At 41.2% G+C, this 20821-nt stretch overlaps 1 protein-coding gene across 2 annotated transcripts in view; it reads right to left on the bottom strand.

Moving 5' to 3' along the window:
* The window catches only part of NDRG3 (NDRG family member 3), a 59059-nt gene that overhangs the window by 31946 nt on the left and 6292 nt on the right, over positions 1 to 20821 (bottom strand). For both annotated transcript variants that reach the window (XM_026867180.1, XM_026867181.1), the window contains exon 2: positions 2207 to 2312. In XM_026867180.1, coding sequence (XP_026722981.1) covers positions 2207 to 2263 — 57 coding nt within the window. In that variant the 5' untranslated portion in view covers positions 2264 to 2312. The remainder of the gene's footprint in view (positions 1 to 2206; positions 2313 to 20821) is intronic.

Raw genomic sequence — 20821 nt, 5'->3', positions numbered from 1 at the left:
TTTTTGCTGACTTAGATGAGACAAAACAAAGCCAGGACTCGGTGGTCCCCAGTACCCTACAGTTCAGACAAGTGAATGAATTATGACCCATTTTATTTTCTCAGACAATTCCACCAGTTTTAGAGTTTAAGACATCAGAGCTCCTTCTCTCTGTACAGCAGCCTTTGTATCTGAAGAGTTCATGAGCCCTCATCCATTAGCACCTTAAGAGTTTTACTGTACTATTTCGGGCCCTTAATCCATGCTGGCTCAAGCTCCTACATTTAAAGTGGGTTGGTCAGTAAGAATCTTAGTGAACTGCCTACTCAATATTTTTTGGACTCTGATACACTGCACAGAACAGCACATTATGGCACCACACCCATACGCTCCATACACTATGTCTAAAGGGCACGTGTATTATTTCAAGCTTGAAAGCATTAATAAGGACCAGACCTCAGAGATGGTAGCTCCCTGAGGCATTTTTTTGTTTAACAAAGTGTAAAAAGGAGAACCACAACACACTTCTCTTCCCATGTTATGCTAAGGATGGTTCTGGAGCCACTCTTCATATTTTTTCCTACTAAGATAGAATATACTTCCTATAACTTCAAAACTGAGTCAAGGAAACCAAATATCACTTTGCATGTACCCTTCTGCATGCTGGTTAGTACCACTGGGCTGTTCAGGCGAGCACTCTGCATTTAAACCAGAACTGTCCCAGCTATAAGGTAAGAGAAGTGGCTGTGTAGATGATACCAGGGCAAGGACCTGATGGGACTGATCAGGCAATACTTGAAAGAGAGCCTGAAAACTTATCAAGTGAAAACACCTTATTTTGGCATGCTTCAATACCTCCTACTTAAGTCAGCTCACTGAAGCAAAGGAAATCTACTCTCTTGAATCCAAACAGAGAAAATCCTAAGAGAATCATAAGCAAGATCTGGGGCACTGCATTTAGGAAGTTTGCCTTCTGTACATGTTTATCTCTCATTTGCCTTCTGTAAATGTTTCTCTCTCATTTTGAAATCATAAACTGTTTTCAAGGCCTTTCTGTAATTCTGCTGGTCTACACCAATTTTGTTCTTCCAAGGCTCACCCTCCCTGGAAACATTTTTAAAATTACTTTTAAGCTACGGTGAAAGCCTAGTAGTCAGCATTAGACTGTAAGAACAGGCAGCTGGACTGCAGATTTCAACTGAATTTTTAGATTTCACAGATTCTAAACAGATATGCTAGCATACTAAAGAAAAGAGCAAAAACTAAGCAGCACAGACTAGAAAATAGCAGAATTTCAGAGATTTCATCCAGTTAGTATGGGAGTCTGCACTATACAGTGCAGTCTTCCACAAACACACAGTAAGTGGACAAAGTATCATATCTCTTTGTCAACACAAGCTAGTTCTTGATGTCAGCTATTAAACAGCAAAGCATTGGGAACTGCTTCACATACCAAACTTGTCTGTGAGGTATGGAAAGTGACCAAAATGCATTATTCATAATGACAAATTGCAAGAGGCAAGATTCTAGATCTTGTTGAGATGGCCCATAATGACTTCGACACTCAGAGCAACAGTTTGTGGCAGAATCCAGTGAGGCCAGGGCTTTCCTAAAGCCCAGATGGCTCTCCTCTAGCACACAGAAGACAGAGTGAAAGCCTTAAATGGCTGCTGCGATAGAGTGACTTTCCAAAGTTTCGGTATTGCATGAATCTGGACTGCTCTAGATAGGCTCTACAGATATTAAGAGGAGATGGCTCTCCTTTACTAAATTCAGGGAGACAGGAGTGTTTTATGGGTCAAAACATAAAAGGATAATTTAAGACAAAAGATTTTAGACAGAAAAGTATAAAAAAAAAAAAAAAAAAAAAAAAAAAAAAGGAATACAATCCAACATTTCTCTAACAGGCAGGAACTTACTAGAGGTTCTACAGCTCTACCAGATCAAGAATGGTATCACCTTTTCAATTCCTGCCCTGCCTTTGTATATCCTCAGTACAGGCATGACAAACTGTTTGGCTGGGACTCCCAGCTTTCCTGAACTGTGGTGGTCTGCCTTTCCCTGAGACTTTGTAAGAGTATGTGGTGGTAGATTATCAGAGTGGGGAAGCATTTATAGTACTTCAGTTTACTTCAAGCTATAAACAGATTCTGGCAATCACAGCTCCTTGCCAGACACAGAGTCAGCCAGTGTACACCTGTGAGAGCGAAGGAGCAGCTAGCATTACCTTATCATTCAGGAGTGGTTTGATCTCTGTCAACTGAACATCCTGCAGTTCGTCCATGGTGCTCTAAATGGAGCCAATTAATCCTCAGAGCAGCAAATGGGTGATTCTGAAACAAAGGCATATTGTTAGAAACAGTATTACAAGAGATGCTAGCCAAAGAAAGCTTCAAGGTCTTTCATTAGACTTGTATATGCTTAAACTGAAGTCTGAAACAAGCTGGTTCTTGGTGCAACCTGTAACCACAGAAGGCAAAAACCATGCTTGCACTGTGTCCCTACCCTACACATGGCCTTGCCCACTGAAAACTGTCCCTGAAAGCTCAGGCCCTTCTATTGAGAAAGTCTGGATTCACTTCCATGCATTGCTGCTACTTCAGCCATATTCTGCCTAAAAATGAACTGGAAATGACGGGATCAGCAGAGTGAAAAACTGTGTTCAATATGCAGGAATACTGACATCTCATCGCCGTGCCTGACACCCTCACCACAGCATCCAGACAGTAAAGACAAAGCTGTCCCTGTAATTCACAAGTCATACAGCCAACACTGCATTTACACATGGGGGACAGAAGTGTGGAGATCAAAGTATCTTGCTGGCAGAACATGACAGCCTGGAACCCAAGGCAGCCTTTGTTTTATGAGGTGGGATATAAAAATAGTCCCCAGATAGTGCTGTTCCAGTTGAACACGTACAGGGTAACACTGTTAACTGTGCAGCCCAAACAATCCTTCTCCATCAAGTGGGTGCAGAGTCACCAAAGGAAAGAAAAAAAACCTTAATCAACAGTATGTGAGGTTGCCAATATGTCTGTGGGAAATCATTACTACCACAGAGTCAGATAAGAATCTTCTAGAATAAATACAGCAATGAGGATGAAGATAAAATATGACAGAGTTTACCATTAACTTATTTTAGAGCCAGAGGCACTGCTCTGGCAATAGGAGACGATGATGCCTGATGGTGCAGATTATTTGGTTGTTTAGGAAAACTATACATATTACTGCAGATTAAATAAAACAAGTCATGGACATAAGTAGGGACAGGAATAGGCATGTGGTGGGCTTCCTGGGCGTTAGCTGAGCATGCTAGAAAAAATACTCAAATACTGTCACAAATCAAATTCTTTGTCCAAGATAATATATTGCTGCTAACCATGGAAGAGGGAAAAAAAGTAGAAAAAGAATACTGCAACTGTGCTTCTCCAGCCACCTTAATTCCACACAAACATGTACTGACCCTGGAAGGAGGGGTTCCCCTCACCCCAAATGCTGTGCAAAGCTGTGCATTCTCAACACCCCTCTATACCAGGACAAACATTGGTGTGGCTGAAGCCAGCCAGGCACAAAACAAGTCACAATATCTTTTCCCTCTGAAAATCAGCCATAGCAACTCCTTATCTCGATTTTCTTGCTGTAAAACACATCAGTTGTGAGAGTTCCAAGAAACCAGTTAATTTGCAGATAACATCCTCCTTACCCCATGAAGAATTTTTATTCAGTAAAGGTCATTATATAATGCTCTGTAAGCCCCAGAGGAAGAGCTAGTTACTTGCCACCCACAAGAACAAGAAGTCATCCACTCTACCCAAAGGGATTAAAAAAACTGCACACACTGGCCACCTCTCTCTGTCGGTTTTTATACACAAGGGAGCGGTAAGTTACACTTGTGTTGTGGCTCATGAGTCTTAGGCTCACACCTAGCATTTTTGCCTAAACCAGAGTCTACAGTGAAGCAGGGCGTATAATAACCACTCTCTACCAAACTTTGACTGACCAAAGAACAACTCAGAGTAGCAATTGCTCTGCATTAGATTGTTCAAAGATATTTTTGCTAAAGATTTGCAGATACTCCTCCTAGTTTACCCTGAGCTATATAAAGATCAGTAACTTCCAGAAAGCCCTGGGATGCATCCTGCATAAACCTGCCCCAGGACATTGTTTGCTGCTGATATAAGCATGCCAGTCAGTGAAGTGTGGAAAGTCTAGAGAGAGGGAGACATTTTGTAAATCCCATACATTACTTTGTTAATCATTTGTTCTACAAAAGTAATAAAAAACTAAGTAGGTGTTCAAAGCAAGGATTATCAAATGCTTTTATCTCATCAACCTCGATTTCATGCTTTGTCTCTAGATCCAACTACAGTGCACACAATAAAAAACGTCACTCTAAAATTAATCTAGTACTTATTTTCCTGGTCCACTATTCTTCAAATACTGTTTAGGGGAAGGAGGGTCTCTGGGAGCTAAGGCATCAAACACCGTGTGTTCCTTTTTTATAGCAAGCTGGGCAACCACAAGAAAAGCTGTTGTTTTGGCTGCTGGACTCAGAATTGGGTGAAACTTCCTTTAAAGAGAAGAAACCACCTTCCTTAACACCAAGTTGGCTCATGTAGCTGGGAAAACCTCTGTAGGAGGGCACGCAGGAGGAGTAGGAGACATGCTCTGCATGCAGTCTGCAGCACAGTCAGCCTGGGAGCAGCCCCTCACCCAGGCTGCAGGAGCCACTGAAGGACCTCGGAGGGGGGCAGCAAAGGGGACCAAATGCTGAGATGAGCCAGGAAGCCACTGAAAATTGCTGAACTGAGAGCAAAATCAGACAGAAAGATTTAACTTGTACAGCCACAAATGGTCAGATGGTGGATTTCTTTTCTAAACATTTTGATTCTAATCTGGCTCATCCAGCAAATCTGATTTTTTTTCTGCTTTCTTAGAAACTCAAAAGCTTTTCAAAGGTTTTTCCAAGGAAAAGGTACAGGGGGTCCCCATCACCACTTGCGAGCAGCTGTTTGCAGTCGGCTGAACCAGCTCTTCCCAATCCACTCACCTGTGAACTCTCCAGAAAATGGCTCACAGCCTCGGGACTTCATTTCAATCCATTCAGAGGATATTTTGTAGGCAGATGCACACACTTTCCTCTTCTCAAAGTCTTAGCAAGCTGAATGCCCTAGACCAAATCTGGGTGACTTGTTATTACAGCACGAGGTCTGACTCCCTCTACACGATTACTCACCGCAACCTCACCCAAGCACCCTGCTATGCTAACAGCAACACAGCTTTCAGTTTGAAATATAGCAAAGGGACACATTTGCCAAACAAAGGCCACAAAAATTTCTCAAAAGAGAATGCTTTGTAGCAGACAGACCTGGTAAAGTACATCTCCGAACACAGAGGCAAAGGGAAGTGGGGTATTGGTGAGCTGGGCTAGCCACTGCTCCAACCACATACAAGACTCCTTGTAAAAAGATCTGCAGACGTGTCTGCCCAGGAAACAATGAATTCTCTCCCTCCACTCTTTCCATTATTTAAAAGAGACTACTATGTCATTTCATAAGATGAAAACAAGTTTAAAATACCACAACAAAGCAGCATAAATATTCACAGCACAGAGAAGAGCTCTGTAGAAGACAGGCTACAGGCAAAGCAAAAGGTTTGCCTGGAATGATCCCTGCATAAATTATGTATTTTTCTATAAATGTCCCAGTACCACCTGCTTTGCAAGTATTCCTCGTGCCTCCATTTGTATGACTATAAATACATGCAAATACCCCAATTTAAACCATCCATCCCTTTCCAAGGGCTTCCCAAAGGTTGAATAGACTCTATGCTCTTTGAAAACCAGTAAGAATCGAGCAAAAACATTTGGTGAATCATTAGCACGAAGACTAGAAATCAGGGTAGGACACAGAGGGCTGCAAAATCCAATGCAGTTGGGCCTCAGAAAGAAATCATTTGCCTAGAAGATCTGAAATATGTGCTTGCCTTCTTACTTCAAGATAAGGGTGCTCTCAATTTACATAATTTCAATATATGGAAAAAGAAGTGTTTAAGGTAAATTCAGCAAGTCAAGAGCATGAGTACTACAGACCTGCACCCACAGAGCCACAAGCTTCAAGAGCTGAACCCTGAATCCAACCCTCCGGGCACCTCCTTGAATACTGTGTTTTGTTATGGAGGTGCAACCTCTCTATGCCATTTAGGAACTCAGTGCAACAAAATCTTGTATTCAGAGGCTGAAAATTCTCCTTCATTCATCTCTACATGACTACAGCTTCTAGTTTGTTAACTCTATAGCCCATTATACTCCTGCTTTATATGTTAACTACATTGAGGCAAAATTACATGACAGTTATCAAGCTATGCTACAAATATAGCACTAAATATACTTAAATATATACTCCCTTGTTTGGAAGCCAGCAGAGGCTAGCTGAAGAAGCCACCTCTCTAGGGACTGACTACAATTACAGCCATGACAACCTGGGTTAGGTTTCCAAGAACTGCTCTCTGACATAGCTATCTGCTTCTTACAAGATGGAAAGAAGAAATGCTGCTCCGGGGTGTGCAAAGGAAGATGGGAACATGCGGGAGAGCTGAGCATGCACACGACCAATGTGATCAAGCAATGCCTGTTTATTACAACTAAGAAAGCCCTTTTATAATGTTCTCCCGCACACGTGAGTAACATGCAGTAAAAGTCCTCAAGACTGCACAGTTAACTTAGCCCGCGCTTTAAACCTTCTTATGATTGGATAAAAGGTGCCACATCAGCCTTGCCAGGCTTCCTGCCTTGTGGAACTTCCTCTTCCGTCCCAACCCCTGCCGGGGGTTGTTTGTCTCCTCGAGTTTCTCCCCCCTCATTCAGGGTCACATCCTTATCGCAATCTTGCTCAGCTGAGGCTCTTATGAGTCTTGTTCTCACGCAGGATTGCTCACATGTCCATTCTCTCACAGAAAGTCCTCTGGAATCCCAACAGGAACAAACTCAGAATTTCCAGCCAGTGCGAGAACCAAAGTACACTATCCACTGTCCTCAGGTTTGCAGCTCAGGTATTTATTCAGTCACCTGTGTGGTGTAGCTTTAAACTACAGCTTCTTCCTCTCTACATAAGGGGATTCCTGCTTCCTGCACCTCCTTTGCTTCTCTCTCACACACACACACTGGAAGACAAGATGCCTGACAAGGCTCCTCGGTCTGGCTGAGAAGACCACAGTCTTGGCATATAGATCCTTTTATAACTTTCATCTACAGCCTTTGAGACCCTTGGGCATTCCTGTTACGTTGCTCCTCAGTGCTTTGTAAGTCTCTTGATAGCACTGTGCTTCCAAACCACCTGCATCAGCTACTCTGTTTTCTGTACTGAAATGCTGGCTAACACAGTAAACTTCCAGCAAAACAGGCAAAGGGTCCAAATTCACTTTCAAAATATTATCCTAGGTTACTCACTTTGCATTCCAGCTCATATATTTTTGGGAATGCACCACATGGTGCTCCACCTCCAAGACAAACTGCGAGCCTGCAGAGAGGAATTACGTTCTGCTTAACCAGCACAGTGCCAGCTACTGCACACGAGTGACAGCAGCTTCCTCACACAGCATGCTTTTATCTCCTTTAAATCTGGGTTACACCCAGGACAGAAATGCCAGCTGCTAAATATACTTTCTGAGGAGTTTAAACAAGACCTACATTTAACAATGGCTTTGTAAGGAAAAGGTCCATGCCCAGCCTTCCATTAATTTTGGATAAGGAATCCAATTCTAGTTACAAGGAGCATCACACTGCCATGTGTGTAACTGAGCTCAGCCAGCAGGACATCATCCCTAGTCACCATGTGAATTAACAGGCATCAACTATAGGGCTGATTAAGCAAGAATAACATAAAAGTCTTCAAATTATTTTGGGTTACCCGGACCAGTGCCCATGAAAGCACTGAACAATGCAGAACTCCCTGTACAGTCCAAGAAGTTTTAGAGTGGGGATACACCCAGGATAAAACCTGGAATAAGAAATTTCCCCTATGAAAACAACACAAATTATTGTCTCCAAAAGAGCCTTTTCTGGTCACAGTATCTCTTTCAAATAGTTTTGCAGCACTTGCATTAATAAGCTGTTCTCCCCACTGCAAATTAAATAAGCAGTGGCTATTATTATCGATCGTGTTATTCCATGATTTTTCCATGTCCCTTTCTTGCCCAGTGGCACCCCTCTAAAGCAGTACCTGCATTATGCAGCATCAGCAACTCACACAGCTCAAACTAAACCACAGAGCCATTTTTACCAGTTTTATGGTGAAGGAGATGTGGAAATGGCTCTGTTCAAAGACGCTTGCCCCTCTGCTGAGCCACCTGCTTCCACAACCCCTGTGGTTCAGGAGGTCCCACCCAGGCATGAGTGGGGGCTCTTGAAGACTTCAGTTGGACATTTGCCCCAACCAAAACATTTGTAGCTCTTCATCAGCACTGCCTACCGTCACTGCATTCACCACAGCTTCTCCCCATGCCATCTCCTCCACCCACCCCATGACAACACCTTCAAGCTCTCACCACACACATGCAATACGTGTACAGAACGCAATTGTTCTGCAAGCACACATCCTTGATCTGACGCATGCCAAATGGGGAAACTGGTCTCCTCAACAGCAACTTACTCGTAACCAGATTATGATTAAATCTGAATGCTTTCCACCAGATGCTTCAGTTCCCTCTGCAGTTTGATTTTCAAGCTTGTTTCTGCTTTAACTATGCTTGCTGCTAACTGACTGTGTATTTTTACATTTTAAATGAAAAAAATTAATCAAATAAAAATATGTATCCCATTGAGCAAAATAAAGTGTTCCAGAGCAAGATGGATTATAAATCTGTTTAAATGAGATTTTAACAATGATTTTTATCATCAAGCAGCACATTTCAATTTACTGAAATTTAATGCTGATTTTGCATTTTATCTTATTGAAAAAGTTGCATTTTTACTGGCTACCAAACTTTAAATTGAATTGATAAATATACCTTTACACCCAGCTGAGCCTTCTTGCAGTGTGGGAGGAATTGACTTTTAAATATGGAATAGCTAAACAAACATTTAGTCAGACATCAGTTTTCATAGTTTGTAATGCAATTGTGATTGATCTTTTCTAACTCATTTGTGTGAAGTGCTATTGGGATGGAAGAAAAACATAAAATCAAATGCACAAGACAAGTTTGTAAAGTCACTTTCATTTTAAAAATAAAGCCATGGTAAACTTGTGTTCACTCATATAAATTGTACAACCTAAACCTGATGTAGAACGCACAATCAGTGGTAAAGGAATTGCACCAAGTAGTTTTGTTCCTATTTTTTTGCATGTGCAGTGTAATATAGTGTAGCCTGGATAAACCTAGCTTAATGTGGGTACAGAAATCATCACAGACATGTGCAAAGCTCAGGGAGAACAAATATATTCTGCTCCTCAGCAACTAAGATGACACAACTGCTTCTAGTATCAGCTCATTCAGGTTACTAACACCCTTTCATTGTGCTGTGTATATGTATATATATATATATATACACACATCTAAACTACTTCTACTAATGTCTTCACAGAGCAAAACCAAACTTTTCTTCTTACTGCATTCAAACTTGAATAAATGGATTTTGGCCATCAGAAAATAGCATACTTGGAAAAGCTGATCAAACATTTCAACATTTCCAATTCCAAGTTATCCACCAGACACGGGAGAGACCTTTTAAATTTTATCACAGCAAATACATATTGTTTAGTATTAAATGATTACATCTATTGAATATAAGAATACAGATGTACACAGAAGACAGATTTAACTCTCAAGATACAGTTTCACTATTTTCATTTGCTCTAACTGCAGACTGCTTGCAAAAGCAGCATTCACAGAACTGATATAAATTTTAAGAACACATATATAGTATGAAAAACAAATTGCTAAAATTAGATTTTTCTTATATGCTTTTCTTCCCCTTCTTCCTTGTTAATTAAATGCATGTTTCCCTTACCCATGTAACACTGGCTTGTTGCCCATTCTGCATCATCTGAAGGACAATCTCTTCTCAAGTATCAGTGCCATTACCTCAAAACCATCACAACTGCTGTACTGCTGTCCCTTCCACCACTTCCAGTCTGTGAATTAACTTCCAAACAGAAAACATCCTTTTGTGTGTCAGGCTGAATTTTATGCCTCTTCTCAGGCAGCTGGCCAGCGCAGGAGAGGCAACACCACAGCTAAACCCAGTAACAGATACAGGGCAACTCAGAATCATTTCAAGATGTAATTTCATTATTCATTCAATGTAATTGTGGGTTGCTGCCAAAAGGGATGCCCCCTATGCCAGCCAGAAATTCTTTCATCTTCTTCCCTTGCACCAGGTTGATGATTATGCTGTAATGTGGCAAGTCAGATCCGCTTACTGCCTCCTCAATTGGTTTTTCCAGGACTAGTTTTCACTTGGATCAGTGAACTGACTGGTGAAAAGGCTCCTTCAGCTCCTCTGTACCACCTTTTTCCCAAATCTGTTTAGTATAAAGACCTTGCTTTGAGATTTGATTAAAGAAACTGGGTTTTTCGGCAGTGTTAGCTCTTCATTTGAATCACTGAGCAGATAAAGTACGTGCTCATGACACTGCCAGATGATACACAGGGGCCTGCACTTAGCTTCAAGATATGCTAAATCTAATCAATTTATATAAAGAGTATACAGAATATAAGACAGATCTCAGTTTGCTTGTCTGAGTTGCCTTGTTGTAGGGTATTATTTCAGGATACGGAGGAACTAAAGTTTCACCTCAGCCTCTGAAAAGGAACATCAGACCCTCCAGCTCTCTTCTCTGCTCCTCCATCCCCTTGCAGCCATGACCCAAACCTTGCCTTAGGCAGTGTCTGCATACTTGACTACAAAGTGAGCAGATTTAATGCTGACTTCTTGCCAGGGTAGCTTTCTGCTGTTTTAGTGAACTGAATGAGCCTATCAGACAACCACATGAACATCTTGATTGGCTCATGTAATGAGGACTGAACGTGTAATGAGCACTGGAGTCAGCTCCACATCCTGCAGTCTAAGCTGACATTCATGTACAACATACAGAGTAGGCAAATGCACCATTAAATTTACTCACTAGTCTTCATGGTGCTCCCTCCATACAAGCAACCAGGGCTATAAATTAACATCTAGCACACATCAGCATGGGCATTCATGTTATAAGTTTCTGAAATAGATAGAAGCCTTTTGATAAAATAGGTAATCTGAAGCAGGGTCTTTTACAGTTGCTCTTTTAGGAAGCACTATCCTGTAGAATAGGTTACACTGGAGTGACCTCTTGAAGGATACTAACGGAAGATCTGCTTTTCAGTAGAAAACATAGTAAAATTAGTCTAAATGCTGTAGTGTGACAGAAAGCCACCAAATCTGACTCATAAACATGCAATTTCAACAGAAGGAACTATATAAAAAATAAGGCAGCTTGTCAAAACAAACTAAAAAAACAGAAAAAGCAACAAAAAGGAGGAATCCTACAAGGACCCTGGAGAATGTTAAAAGTGCTGTATGGGAAGCCCAGGTAATCTGTATGCCACTATGGAGGCATAAAGACAGAGCCACTTTATATACAAAGCTTGCATGACTCAACAGGACGCTTAAGGAGGCTATCCTGGGAACAGCTGGAATTTAAAAGGAATGGGAACTTTGTTCAGATAAGTAAAACAGGAAATCCCATAAAGCACAACAAACCAAATGCAAATGGGAAACTAGGAGTACTAAAAGAAAGAAAGAATTCAAATAGTCCCTTGGCAAACGATGCTCAAACTGATAGTTTGTGTTACTTGTTTAACTTGCTAACTGTGTTAATCAAACATGTCACAACCGAGAAAGCCAGCTACAGAGTGGATGAGATCACCTGACCACCCAATGTACAAGTGGCACTGCAGAGTGGCAGAGACATCGCAGGCACCCAGCAAATACTTGGCATCGGCCATCACTTCCAAAGCTGCCAGGGAAATCCCACACCAGCATGTTTCACAGTGCAGACAGAGCACAGGAGTTAGAGCATCCACAAAAACACGGTGGTTTCAGTACATGTGAAAATGCCTGAAAGTTAAAATTCATTGTAGAGATTAATTTAAAAACTACATTTTCAGTCCTGTTGTATTCGTAAAACTTGGGTGTGGGGGATGTTTTTTCTAAGGCACACAGGAGCAATGCAGCTAGTTTGATGGTGGGAGTGAGGAGAAAGGAGAGGGGGACACAACCCACCATTCAGGAGAACCTGGCTTTGGAAGTAAAAAATGGTTTGACACATTCAGAACAGGTTCATAAACAGACACTAAACAAGGAAAAAATAGTAAAATGGATACATTCTCCAGTATCCATAGCCCAACCTTTGTAGATCCTGGGAGAGCAATGGGGAAGAGCAGCAGAAAGCTGCCCAGCTTCCAGCTCCTCCCTAAACATGTTCCCTCCACTGCCACTGGTGGAGAACTGGATGACCAGATGCACTGCTGGGTGGGCCAGTGTCTCTCTCCTGCCTGTCCTTATCTAACAAGCTCTACACGAAGCCCTTACCCTGCACTTCTCTACACAACGAAACAATCAAGTAGCAGAGAAGCTCCTTGGCACAGCCTACAGAAATACCTACCCACCAGCCCAAATTGGTTTTGACCCGGGCATGGATTTGGCCAGTTACTCTTCAACTGTGAAATAGCATCTCCTGAGCAGGGAGGCACTGCTCTGTAACTCCCCCAACCATATACAGCAAGATGGCAGGTTTTAGACAGCTGAGTCCCTCTCTACCACCAGATTAAGTTACCTTGTGGTAAAATGCAGAGGTGAGAGAGATGAATTTCACCATCAGCTGTATCAAAAGGAGGACAAGAGCTCCAAAACAGACACCTGTTCTCCCTTCCTTGACAGTAAAACCCGTCCAACAGCAACACAGATTAAACACTCTTCCACGAGCAGAATCATGCCCCATTCAGAATCATGCCTGGGATATCATGAGGTATCCTGATCTTTGGCTAAATTCTGCAAGTTTGATGATAAACGGGATGCTTGAATCTAGATAAAAGCTGCCTAGAAATAATGCATTCGTGGGGGTTTACTTAGTGTTGGTCAGACAATCAGACAAGAAAGAAAAATTATTTTCCCTCAAAATGCCTTAACTATTTCAGGAAGGATATCAGTGGCTCCTGAGGTTTCAGCTGCAGAATGGGCTCAGAGTCTGTCTCAGACACAGCTGCACAGCTCTGAGCAGCCTGGGTCCCTGAGGAGCATAGGAGGGGGCACAGGGGAGCCAACAGCTGCTGTTTCACAAGCTCTCATGACCAAGCAGCACTTTACCCAAAATAAAAAAATAAAGAGCTCTTTCTGATGATAGACCTGAGCTCTCTTGATCACTGCCACTCATGTCTGCTCAAGTAATTTGTCTCCCTTGACAGGCCCATGGAGCAGTGTTTAACAATCTCAGCACAGCCTCAGGGGAATCTCTGGGGTCTGGTTCCTGGTCATCAGTAACATTTCAAATCATTAGAATGTTTGAAGTTAATTATAAAACTACATATAAAGTAGATACGCAAAATACCTTCAGAAGCAAAGTGATGTTTTCTGTCAATTTAGGGATGCCTTTCTGAAAGTAGTTGCAGGCCAAATGAGAATGGCACTCTGTACCAAATATGCCTTCTCAAATTTTAAGTTTTTCACAAAAGGCCCAGGGTGGAATCTCTGACCTAATTACTAGGTGCCACCCAAACCCGGTTTGCTCTCCACAGATTCCAGTGGCTGCTCTTGCTGTTGGATGCTTGCAAGTTTAGATCTTCCTTCAGCCCTGGCCATTAGTGCCTGCAATCAGCCAAAGTCTGACAAGACAGATCCTCTTGAAGGTGCGTCACCTCTGCCCTGGTGAGATCTTGTCCCTCCAAATCATGTTGCCATTTCAGGCAAGAAAGAACCTTTCGTTTCTCTTTTTCTCTATCTTTCCCACCCTCCCTTCCCTCATTCAGCCCCACACTGATTCACATTAAAATCTGTGTGGTCAAAGTTAGAAGCTGAAGCTATCCAGTGAGTGAACTGGACAAACAACTTATACCAAGAAGAGAACAGTTTTTACAAAGATAGGTTGGATCTGCATAGTTTTTGCTGCATTATCTCTCAGGAAAAAGTAATCTTTTCTTTTATTCCTCACCCAAACTTCCCCAAAGCCAAAGTACATGGTGTAGACCAACTCAGAGTTTAGTTTCCATTAAGAAATAGGGTAAGTTAAGTGATTCCTATCAAGTGAAATTCAGTTTTGTATACTTGGGATACAGCAAAACCATTCACAAGCTTAAGAGAACTTCACATCACGTACCCTACAGTACAAATCCATGATATCACAGACATTCAACTAGGACACGCAGTTATCGTAAACAAAGCCCTGAAGATGTTAAAGCACAAAGATTTTACTTCTTTCAAAAGTAGCTAAAGATCTCAACACAAGCACTTTAGTTTCAATACTCTAGTTGTGAATGAAGCTCACATGCGCTTCACATTTCACCCCTTCACATTTAGAAAGACTTGGTTACAACAGATTAATTCCTGATTTCATTCCCTAGAAACCAGGATGAGACAAGGTGGGCATACCACACCAAGGCAATGGTGAAGGATAAAGCTGACTAACATCAAAGTCTAAAACTAATTCCTTGAGTAAGAAGTACTAAGAAGTCAGAAGTCTGTTCACAGCCTCTTTTGTAGGTGATGATGGCACAAGGAGATATTGCAAGGTTTCCATTAGCAGGATCTGAATGCAATCACAGAACAAGGCAGGCTGGAAGGGATCTCTGGAGGTCATCTAGCACAACCTCCTACTCCAAGCAGGAGTAATTACAAAGCTGGATCCAGTTTCTCAGGGCCTTACAGATTTGAAAATCTCTAAGTACAGATTTCAGCATGACACACCACCCTCACTGTAAAAATTGTTTGCTTTTATCCAGTGGAATTTCCCTTGCTGCAAGTGGAAGATAGATGTATAAACAATGAGATTTTAAACCTGAACATATCTGACCAGAATAAAAAGAAAAATTAAAATCCAGAAGTAGTGACTGTTACAGCCACACATCAGAAGTATTTAAAAATTCCCTTTCTAAAACTACTGAATAATGAATAAGGGAATCAAGTCAAGTACTTCACATTAATGACATAGATGGAGCAGAAATTCATCTCCTAGCAGATTTTTCAGGGCAGATGCTAATATGTAAAAATAGCAGGTTTAATACTAAATTGATCCCTATCCCTGAAAAATATTCAATACTTTCCAGAACAAGAACATGTGAAGAGCTGTAGAGGATCTGTGTGTTGTGAGAGTCTGATACTGTTCAAGAGCCTAGGAAACAGCAAAAGAAAGAGCAAAAAAAATGAGCAAAAAACTTTGCTTGTACATCCACACATACTTTAGACAAGTGTCGGTCTCTCTCAGGTCCTGTAGAAGCTTCTTCCCCAGTGCACTGAAACACTTATTCTTTCCAAACACAGAGGTTATTTATTCTCAGACTGTGCTGCAGAAAAACCGGTAAGGCAGCCTTACCCATGAAACCTAGTTAGGTGCCTCTCTCCTTCCTTGATAGTTGCAAAAATTATTAACATCTTTACCTGTTACACACAGACTACTCTTTCATCCCAACATGACAAACCAAAACTATTCTAAGTAACCCAAGCCTGGAGGCTAAATCAAAACCAGCCAATTTCAACAGCTCTGAGCAGCCACAACTTTCCAGAGGTCAGCATGTGCTGTCCAGAGAAGGACCTTCCCAACGCAATGCCCTTAGCAAACAGCAGGCCTTAGAACACCACCCCTGACCCTACATGCCTGTTGATAATACCTTCTCTAAAGATAGGCTGGCTTGCCAACACTCACCTGGAGAGAAATTATCAAATATTTTACCTGGTTTAAGTATTTCCTTCCTGTAACATTACATGTCCATTTCTCCTGTATTAACCTTTAAGCAGATTTAAAGACACTGCTGATGCAGCCATCTCAGAAATAAAATGAGAGTCCTAGTTAGTTCTGGATTGATTTTATTCACTCCAATATTAGTTTTTCCCCCCCTCCCTCTCCAAGCTTCATTGCCTTATCCTTTTGGAAAACAGCAGATATATTTACCTACCTCATGTCCAAGATTGCAATGTTAGTCATGAATTCTAAAGAAGACTTCAAAAGAGATTTAAAATGTTCTGAAGAGGGTAGTTGTACCATAAGATGTAATTAAGACAGTATTAGTCAGGTGAACTGTGGTACAAACAGGTGCCAAACACAGTTGTAAAGAATATCATATAAATTTAAGCCACCATCATGGAACCAAAGCATGGATTTTCTTTTGAGCCTCCTCCACAGCAATTTAAGCTAATGAGTTTTAGCTGACTGGTGGAGGGGTCTAAGAGCACTCACAGAGCATTACACAATCAGTTATCTGTTAAGCCCCAGTAACCCAATTACTCTGGATCTTATATAATACTTTAAAAGTAAAATGATAATAACCCACCTTACCACAGAATATTCCCTCACCATCTCAAGAGCTTGGTTCAGTCTTGGCACAGCCATGCCCCACTCAGAAGCAGGGTGTCCCCGGGCAGATGTCAGCCTCTCCAGGGGAGAGAGGTCCCAAGGCCACAAGCTCACACCGCAGCTCAGCACACAGAGGCTGCAATAGAGGGGTCACCTAGGCAACACCAACAGACCTCACTGCTCCTCTCCCTACTCTTTCAACCTCCAAATGTCTCAAACATTTGCAGACTGAGGTAATATTTTTTAACTACATGGAAATAATGACAAGCTTTTGTGACCAGAAGCCCTTCTCCAGGTCAGAGGCAGGTTAAACTGAAACACAACTCAAAGCACAATTCATTGAGCAGCCTATGAGTTTAAGTAAGCAATATCTCTCTTTACAATTAAGTAATGTTCAGCAAGGCACTCTTAATCGCCCTAAAGTGGCAAGAAATTGATTTTGTCAATGAATATGTGAACACAACAAACCACAGGTAATAAATTGCAAATAAATTGCATTTGTACTTTGGAACCATATCCAGTGTCCATGAAGCCCAAACTTTCTCCTTCAGTCTGTACTTTTTTTACATTCTATGGAGTAATCCCAAAATAACACTACTGGTTGGTATTTTATGCTGTCAGACAATGATGCATTAGCTCTTGCTGTCACAGAAACTTTAATACTCCAGAACACCAGCCACAAGGCTAGGCTGCACATTGTCATCTGTACGAACTGTATTTGAATTTACCTGGTATTCCCACCAAAAGACTTTGTTGAGACGTTGTGTGACCAGGGGGGTTGTTTCAGCCTATCCCTACCCCAACATCTGAAAGGATTTCTCTTATGAGCAGAGCTCCAGAGCTAAGCTTTCAAAGCCCTGTGAACAACGTTCTGATGAAGTGTTAACTGCAGAATAAATCACCCTAATTCCAGGGAATTGCTCCAACAGATTAAAACTTCTGAAGAGAAAGGAGGTCCTGCTCCCACTTTATAAAATATCTCACTTTGTTTGGAGCCGGTCACCCACTACTTTCATTTGGTGGTGTTAGTCCTTTTATTAGAGAATAATGGGTTCATATATGCTCCACGCTGCTCAGACTTTATATGCTTCCATCATAACCTCTTCAAAGATATCTTTTTGAGACTGAAAAGTTTTTATCTATTTATCAATCTTTACAAGGAACTCAATTCACACCTTTGATCATTTTTGTTGATTTTTTCAGGATCTCTCCCAGTTTCACTGGGGCTTTAAAAGCAGTGAGACCAGTACACATGCAGCATTCACAATGCAGATGCACTATGGTTTTACACCACAGTATGTTTCCTAGTTTGATCACTATTATTTTTTCATGAGCATATAAGTTTCAATTTTCTTTTCCAAACACTGAGGTATTATTTTGATAGAACTGCTGGTTATAACTCCCAAATTTCATATATGACTGGAAAGCCAATCCAGAGCTCATCACTGTACACATACAGTGTGGGCTGTTCTCCAGATGTGTTACTTCACTACACTGAATTTTAAATGTTATTTTATCACTCAGTGCCATAAGATTTTTCCATGTTTCCCCAAAGTTAAATTTATCATAGTAAATAGAAGAGTTATTTTTTACCAAACACACATTGTCACCCCTCTTCCATTTAATTTTCTAACTTTGACATCTCAGTAGTTTTGGCCTTTGCATCTTTTGCTGGCAATGGCTAACACTGAAAACACTGTATAAAATAAATCTTCCTTCTGTCCACTTTACAGGTAAATTTTTACTGGATGTCCCAACAGTCCTCACATTCTCAGAAATGCCAGTTATTTTTTACTTACCTTCTGTGCCAGTCATGCTTTCATAAAGCTTTAGTACTTTCTTTTGTCCTCCAAGTAGTTCCTTTCCAAGGTGCAAAGTCCTGAACTGTTGAACATCTCCTCATATTTCTTCTCACTCCACACCTTTTCTCTCATCACCTTTCTCTCTCTTCTCTAGTTTTTTTTACTGGAACAATTTGCTAGAATAATTATGCTGATAATAAGCTCCAGTGTAGATTATGTCTAAGACTTTACTGCTCTATAGGAACATTTTTCACACTTCCTCAGGGAGATGTATCAGAGATTCTCTTTAGAAACGTGCCATAATACTGCCACACACCTTCATAAATGTGCAGGCAACATTTTACATAATGCCCTGTTTCCCCCACCACCCCCAGAACTGGGAATTTTGTTAAAAATCGTTTTTTATTACATCATTTTAAATCTAAGCTGCTCATATTCTTCCCCCTTGACCTCAAATTGACCTCTCTCTCTTTTTTTTTTTTTTTTTTAAATTGGCCCTTCTATATACTTTCTCTGCATTTGTGTATGAGCTACACTAGATTAGTGCCTGGTAGCTGCAAAGAGAAAAGTGTCCATCCACCACAGCAGTGGGTAAGTCCTATACTACTCTACTTGTTCAAGAGCTTCAATCATCAGGACGATACAGTGGGAGTCATGACAGGCTCAGGCATTCATTTCTTTTCAAAACAACGTGTTGATCCAGTTTAGTTTCAGCAGTTCATCCTAACCTATTTTTTGGCTGTACACTTGGTTTTCTTGGACCCTTCAGGCAATGCTTCTTATGTTGGTATTATTCAACACAGTAAAGTCAGAAGAGATCTGTTTCATTCATCTGTCTGACCCTCCTGCCTAGCGCAAGATAATGAATTTCTCTATACAATTACTTCACCAAGCCACTCACGCTGGGACTGAGTGCTGCCGTTTCTCTTGGGATCTTTTGAGTCAGCACTGAATAACTTTCTGTTTAATGAAGGGACCAACTCTTTCCATTGCAGTCAGACACACTGGCACCTGACATGCTCCTCCTGTTAAATATTCATCTCGGGTAGAGTTTAAATGTCTTGGGTTTCCTTCAAATGAACCTACAATCAGGAGAGAAGCAGGGAAATAGGCAAGAGCTCCAAGGCTACCTCCCCTGCAATGACTCTGAAACCAATCTGGAGTAAAACAGAGACGCTCCCCTCACCAGTTCTGCCCTGCAGACAGATTGAAAGCTGTTTTCTACCTTTTATTACCCAATCACCAGTAATAAAATTTGTTGCTCTTCATCTAGCCACTACACAAAAGAGCACAGCATTGCTCAACCAAGCTCCTTAATAGGCCAGTGGTGATGGCAATCACCAAATTGTGTCAAGCTGCTGAGAGGAAGAAGCGGCAGCTGTCATTTTTGAGATGAGACTGTTCATTCCTTAAAAATGATGAGTATACAGGTGTGTCAGTAAAAAAAGGTATGAAATTTTTTAAGAGCTGCACAGAAATCACTGCAGTCCTTGTCTGGCCAAATAAAGGAGAGATGTCCCTCCTGGCTGCAACTGCACTCAGGGGCTCAGAGGCACCAGAGCTCCCACCCAGACCCTGGTCATACAGATGCTTGAACCATGCTGCAGAGATGCAGAGGTCAAGGGTGCCAAACAAGTTGCTTGATTTATGGAAAGGTGAGTTCCAGTTAAGGCCCCAGACTCTGAAAAGCAATGTGGAATCACTGCTGCTGGGAAGACCTGGGGTTCTCTAAAAATGCTAAAGAAGATTTGAGTCTGGTGATTTATGATAAGATAAAAATACTTCAGACTTCACTAAAGAAAATGTTTCAAGATCAGGATTTAAACTCTGTGAGCCTTTCCTTATTGAGAGCTTTGGCAATAATAAGACTGTATTCACTTAGACCATTTTTAGGCCAACAAGGTGGCTGATGATGGCTTCTACATAAGCAGTTCATTTTAACGGGAGACATAATAAAAATAGCAGCGTGCCATGTTCATAATCAGTCCAAAGCCCAGAATGATGTTTGAAGGCTAGAGATCTGAGAAAACATTAATACATCACATCAAAGAAATCAAACCACAGAAAAGCAAAATATCTGCATTACAACACTTCTCAGTTCAGGCAATTAATGTTTAGGTCACAAATTAAGCTTCCTGGTGCATATGTTTCAAGCCATTTCAATCTTTTTCCCCAACAACTGTCACCTATCAATCACTGAAAGGATAAAGATTTATATTCTAGAGACATCTCTAAAAGGCTGAATAGTATCTCTACCTAAACAGTTCTTATTTTATGAAGTACTGATAGTATTTCTCCTGCCTTTACATAAAGTCTTAAATTCATATTCCTATTCTACTATGCATTTCTTCAGAGGTTATTATAACACAGGAAGAACTATATTCTATTTCTTAATTTTTTCTTTTCTTTTGCAAGAGAGAGCACAAGCTTCTCTGGCTGTCTTATTGCATTCATTGTTAAGAAACTGGTATCTTTAATAAAGATTGAAGCAATTAAGGGGGGGGG

This window comes from Athene cunicularia, unplaced genomic scaffold, assembly GCF_003259725.1.
Source record: "Athene cunicularia isolate RWA unplaced genomic scaffold, athCun1 SCF_2, whole genome shotgun sequence".
NCBI lineage: Eukaryota > Metazoa > Chordata > Aves > Strigiformes > Strigidae > Athene > Athene cunicularia.
Note: the sequence above shows the minus strand (reverse complement) of the source record. Positions and strands in the feature narration are given on the sequence as shown.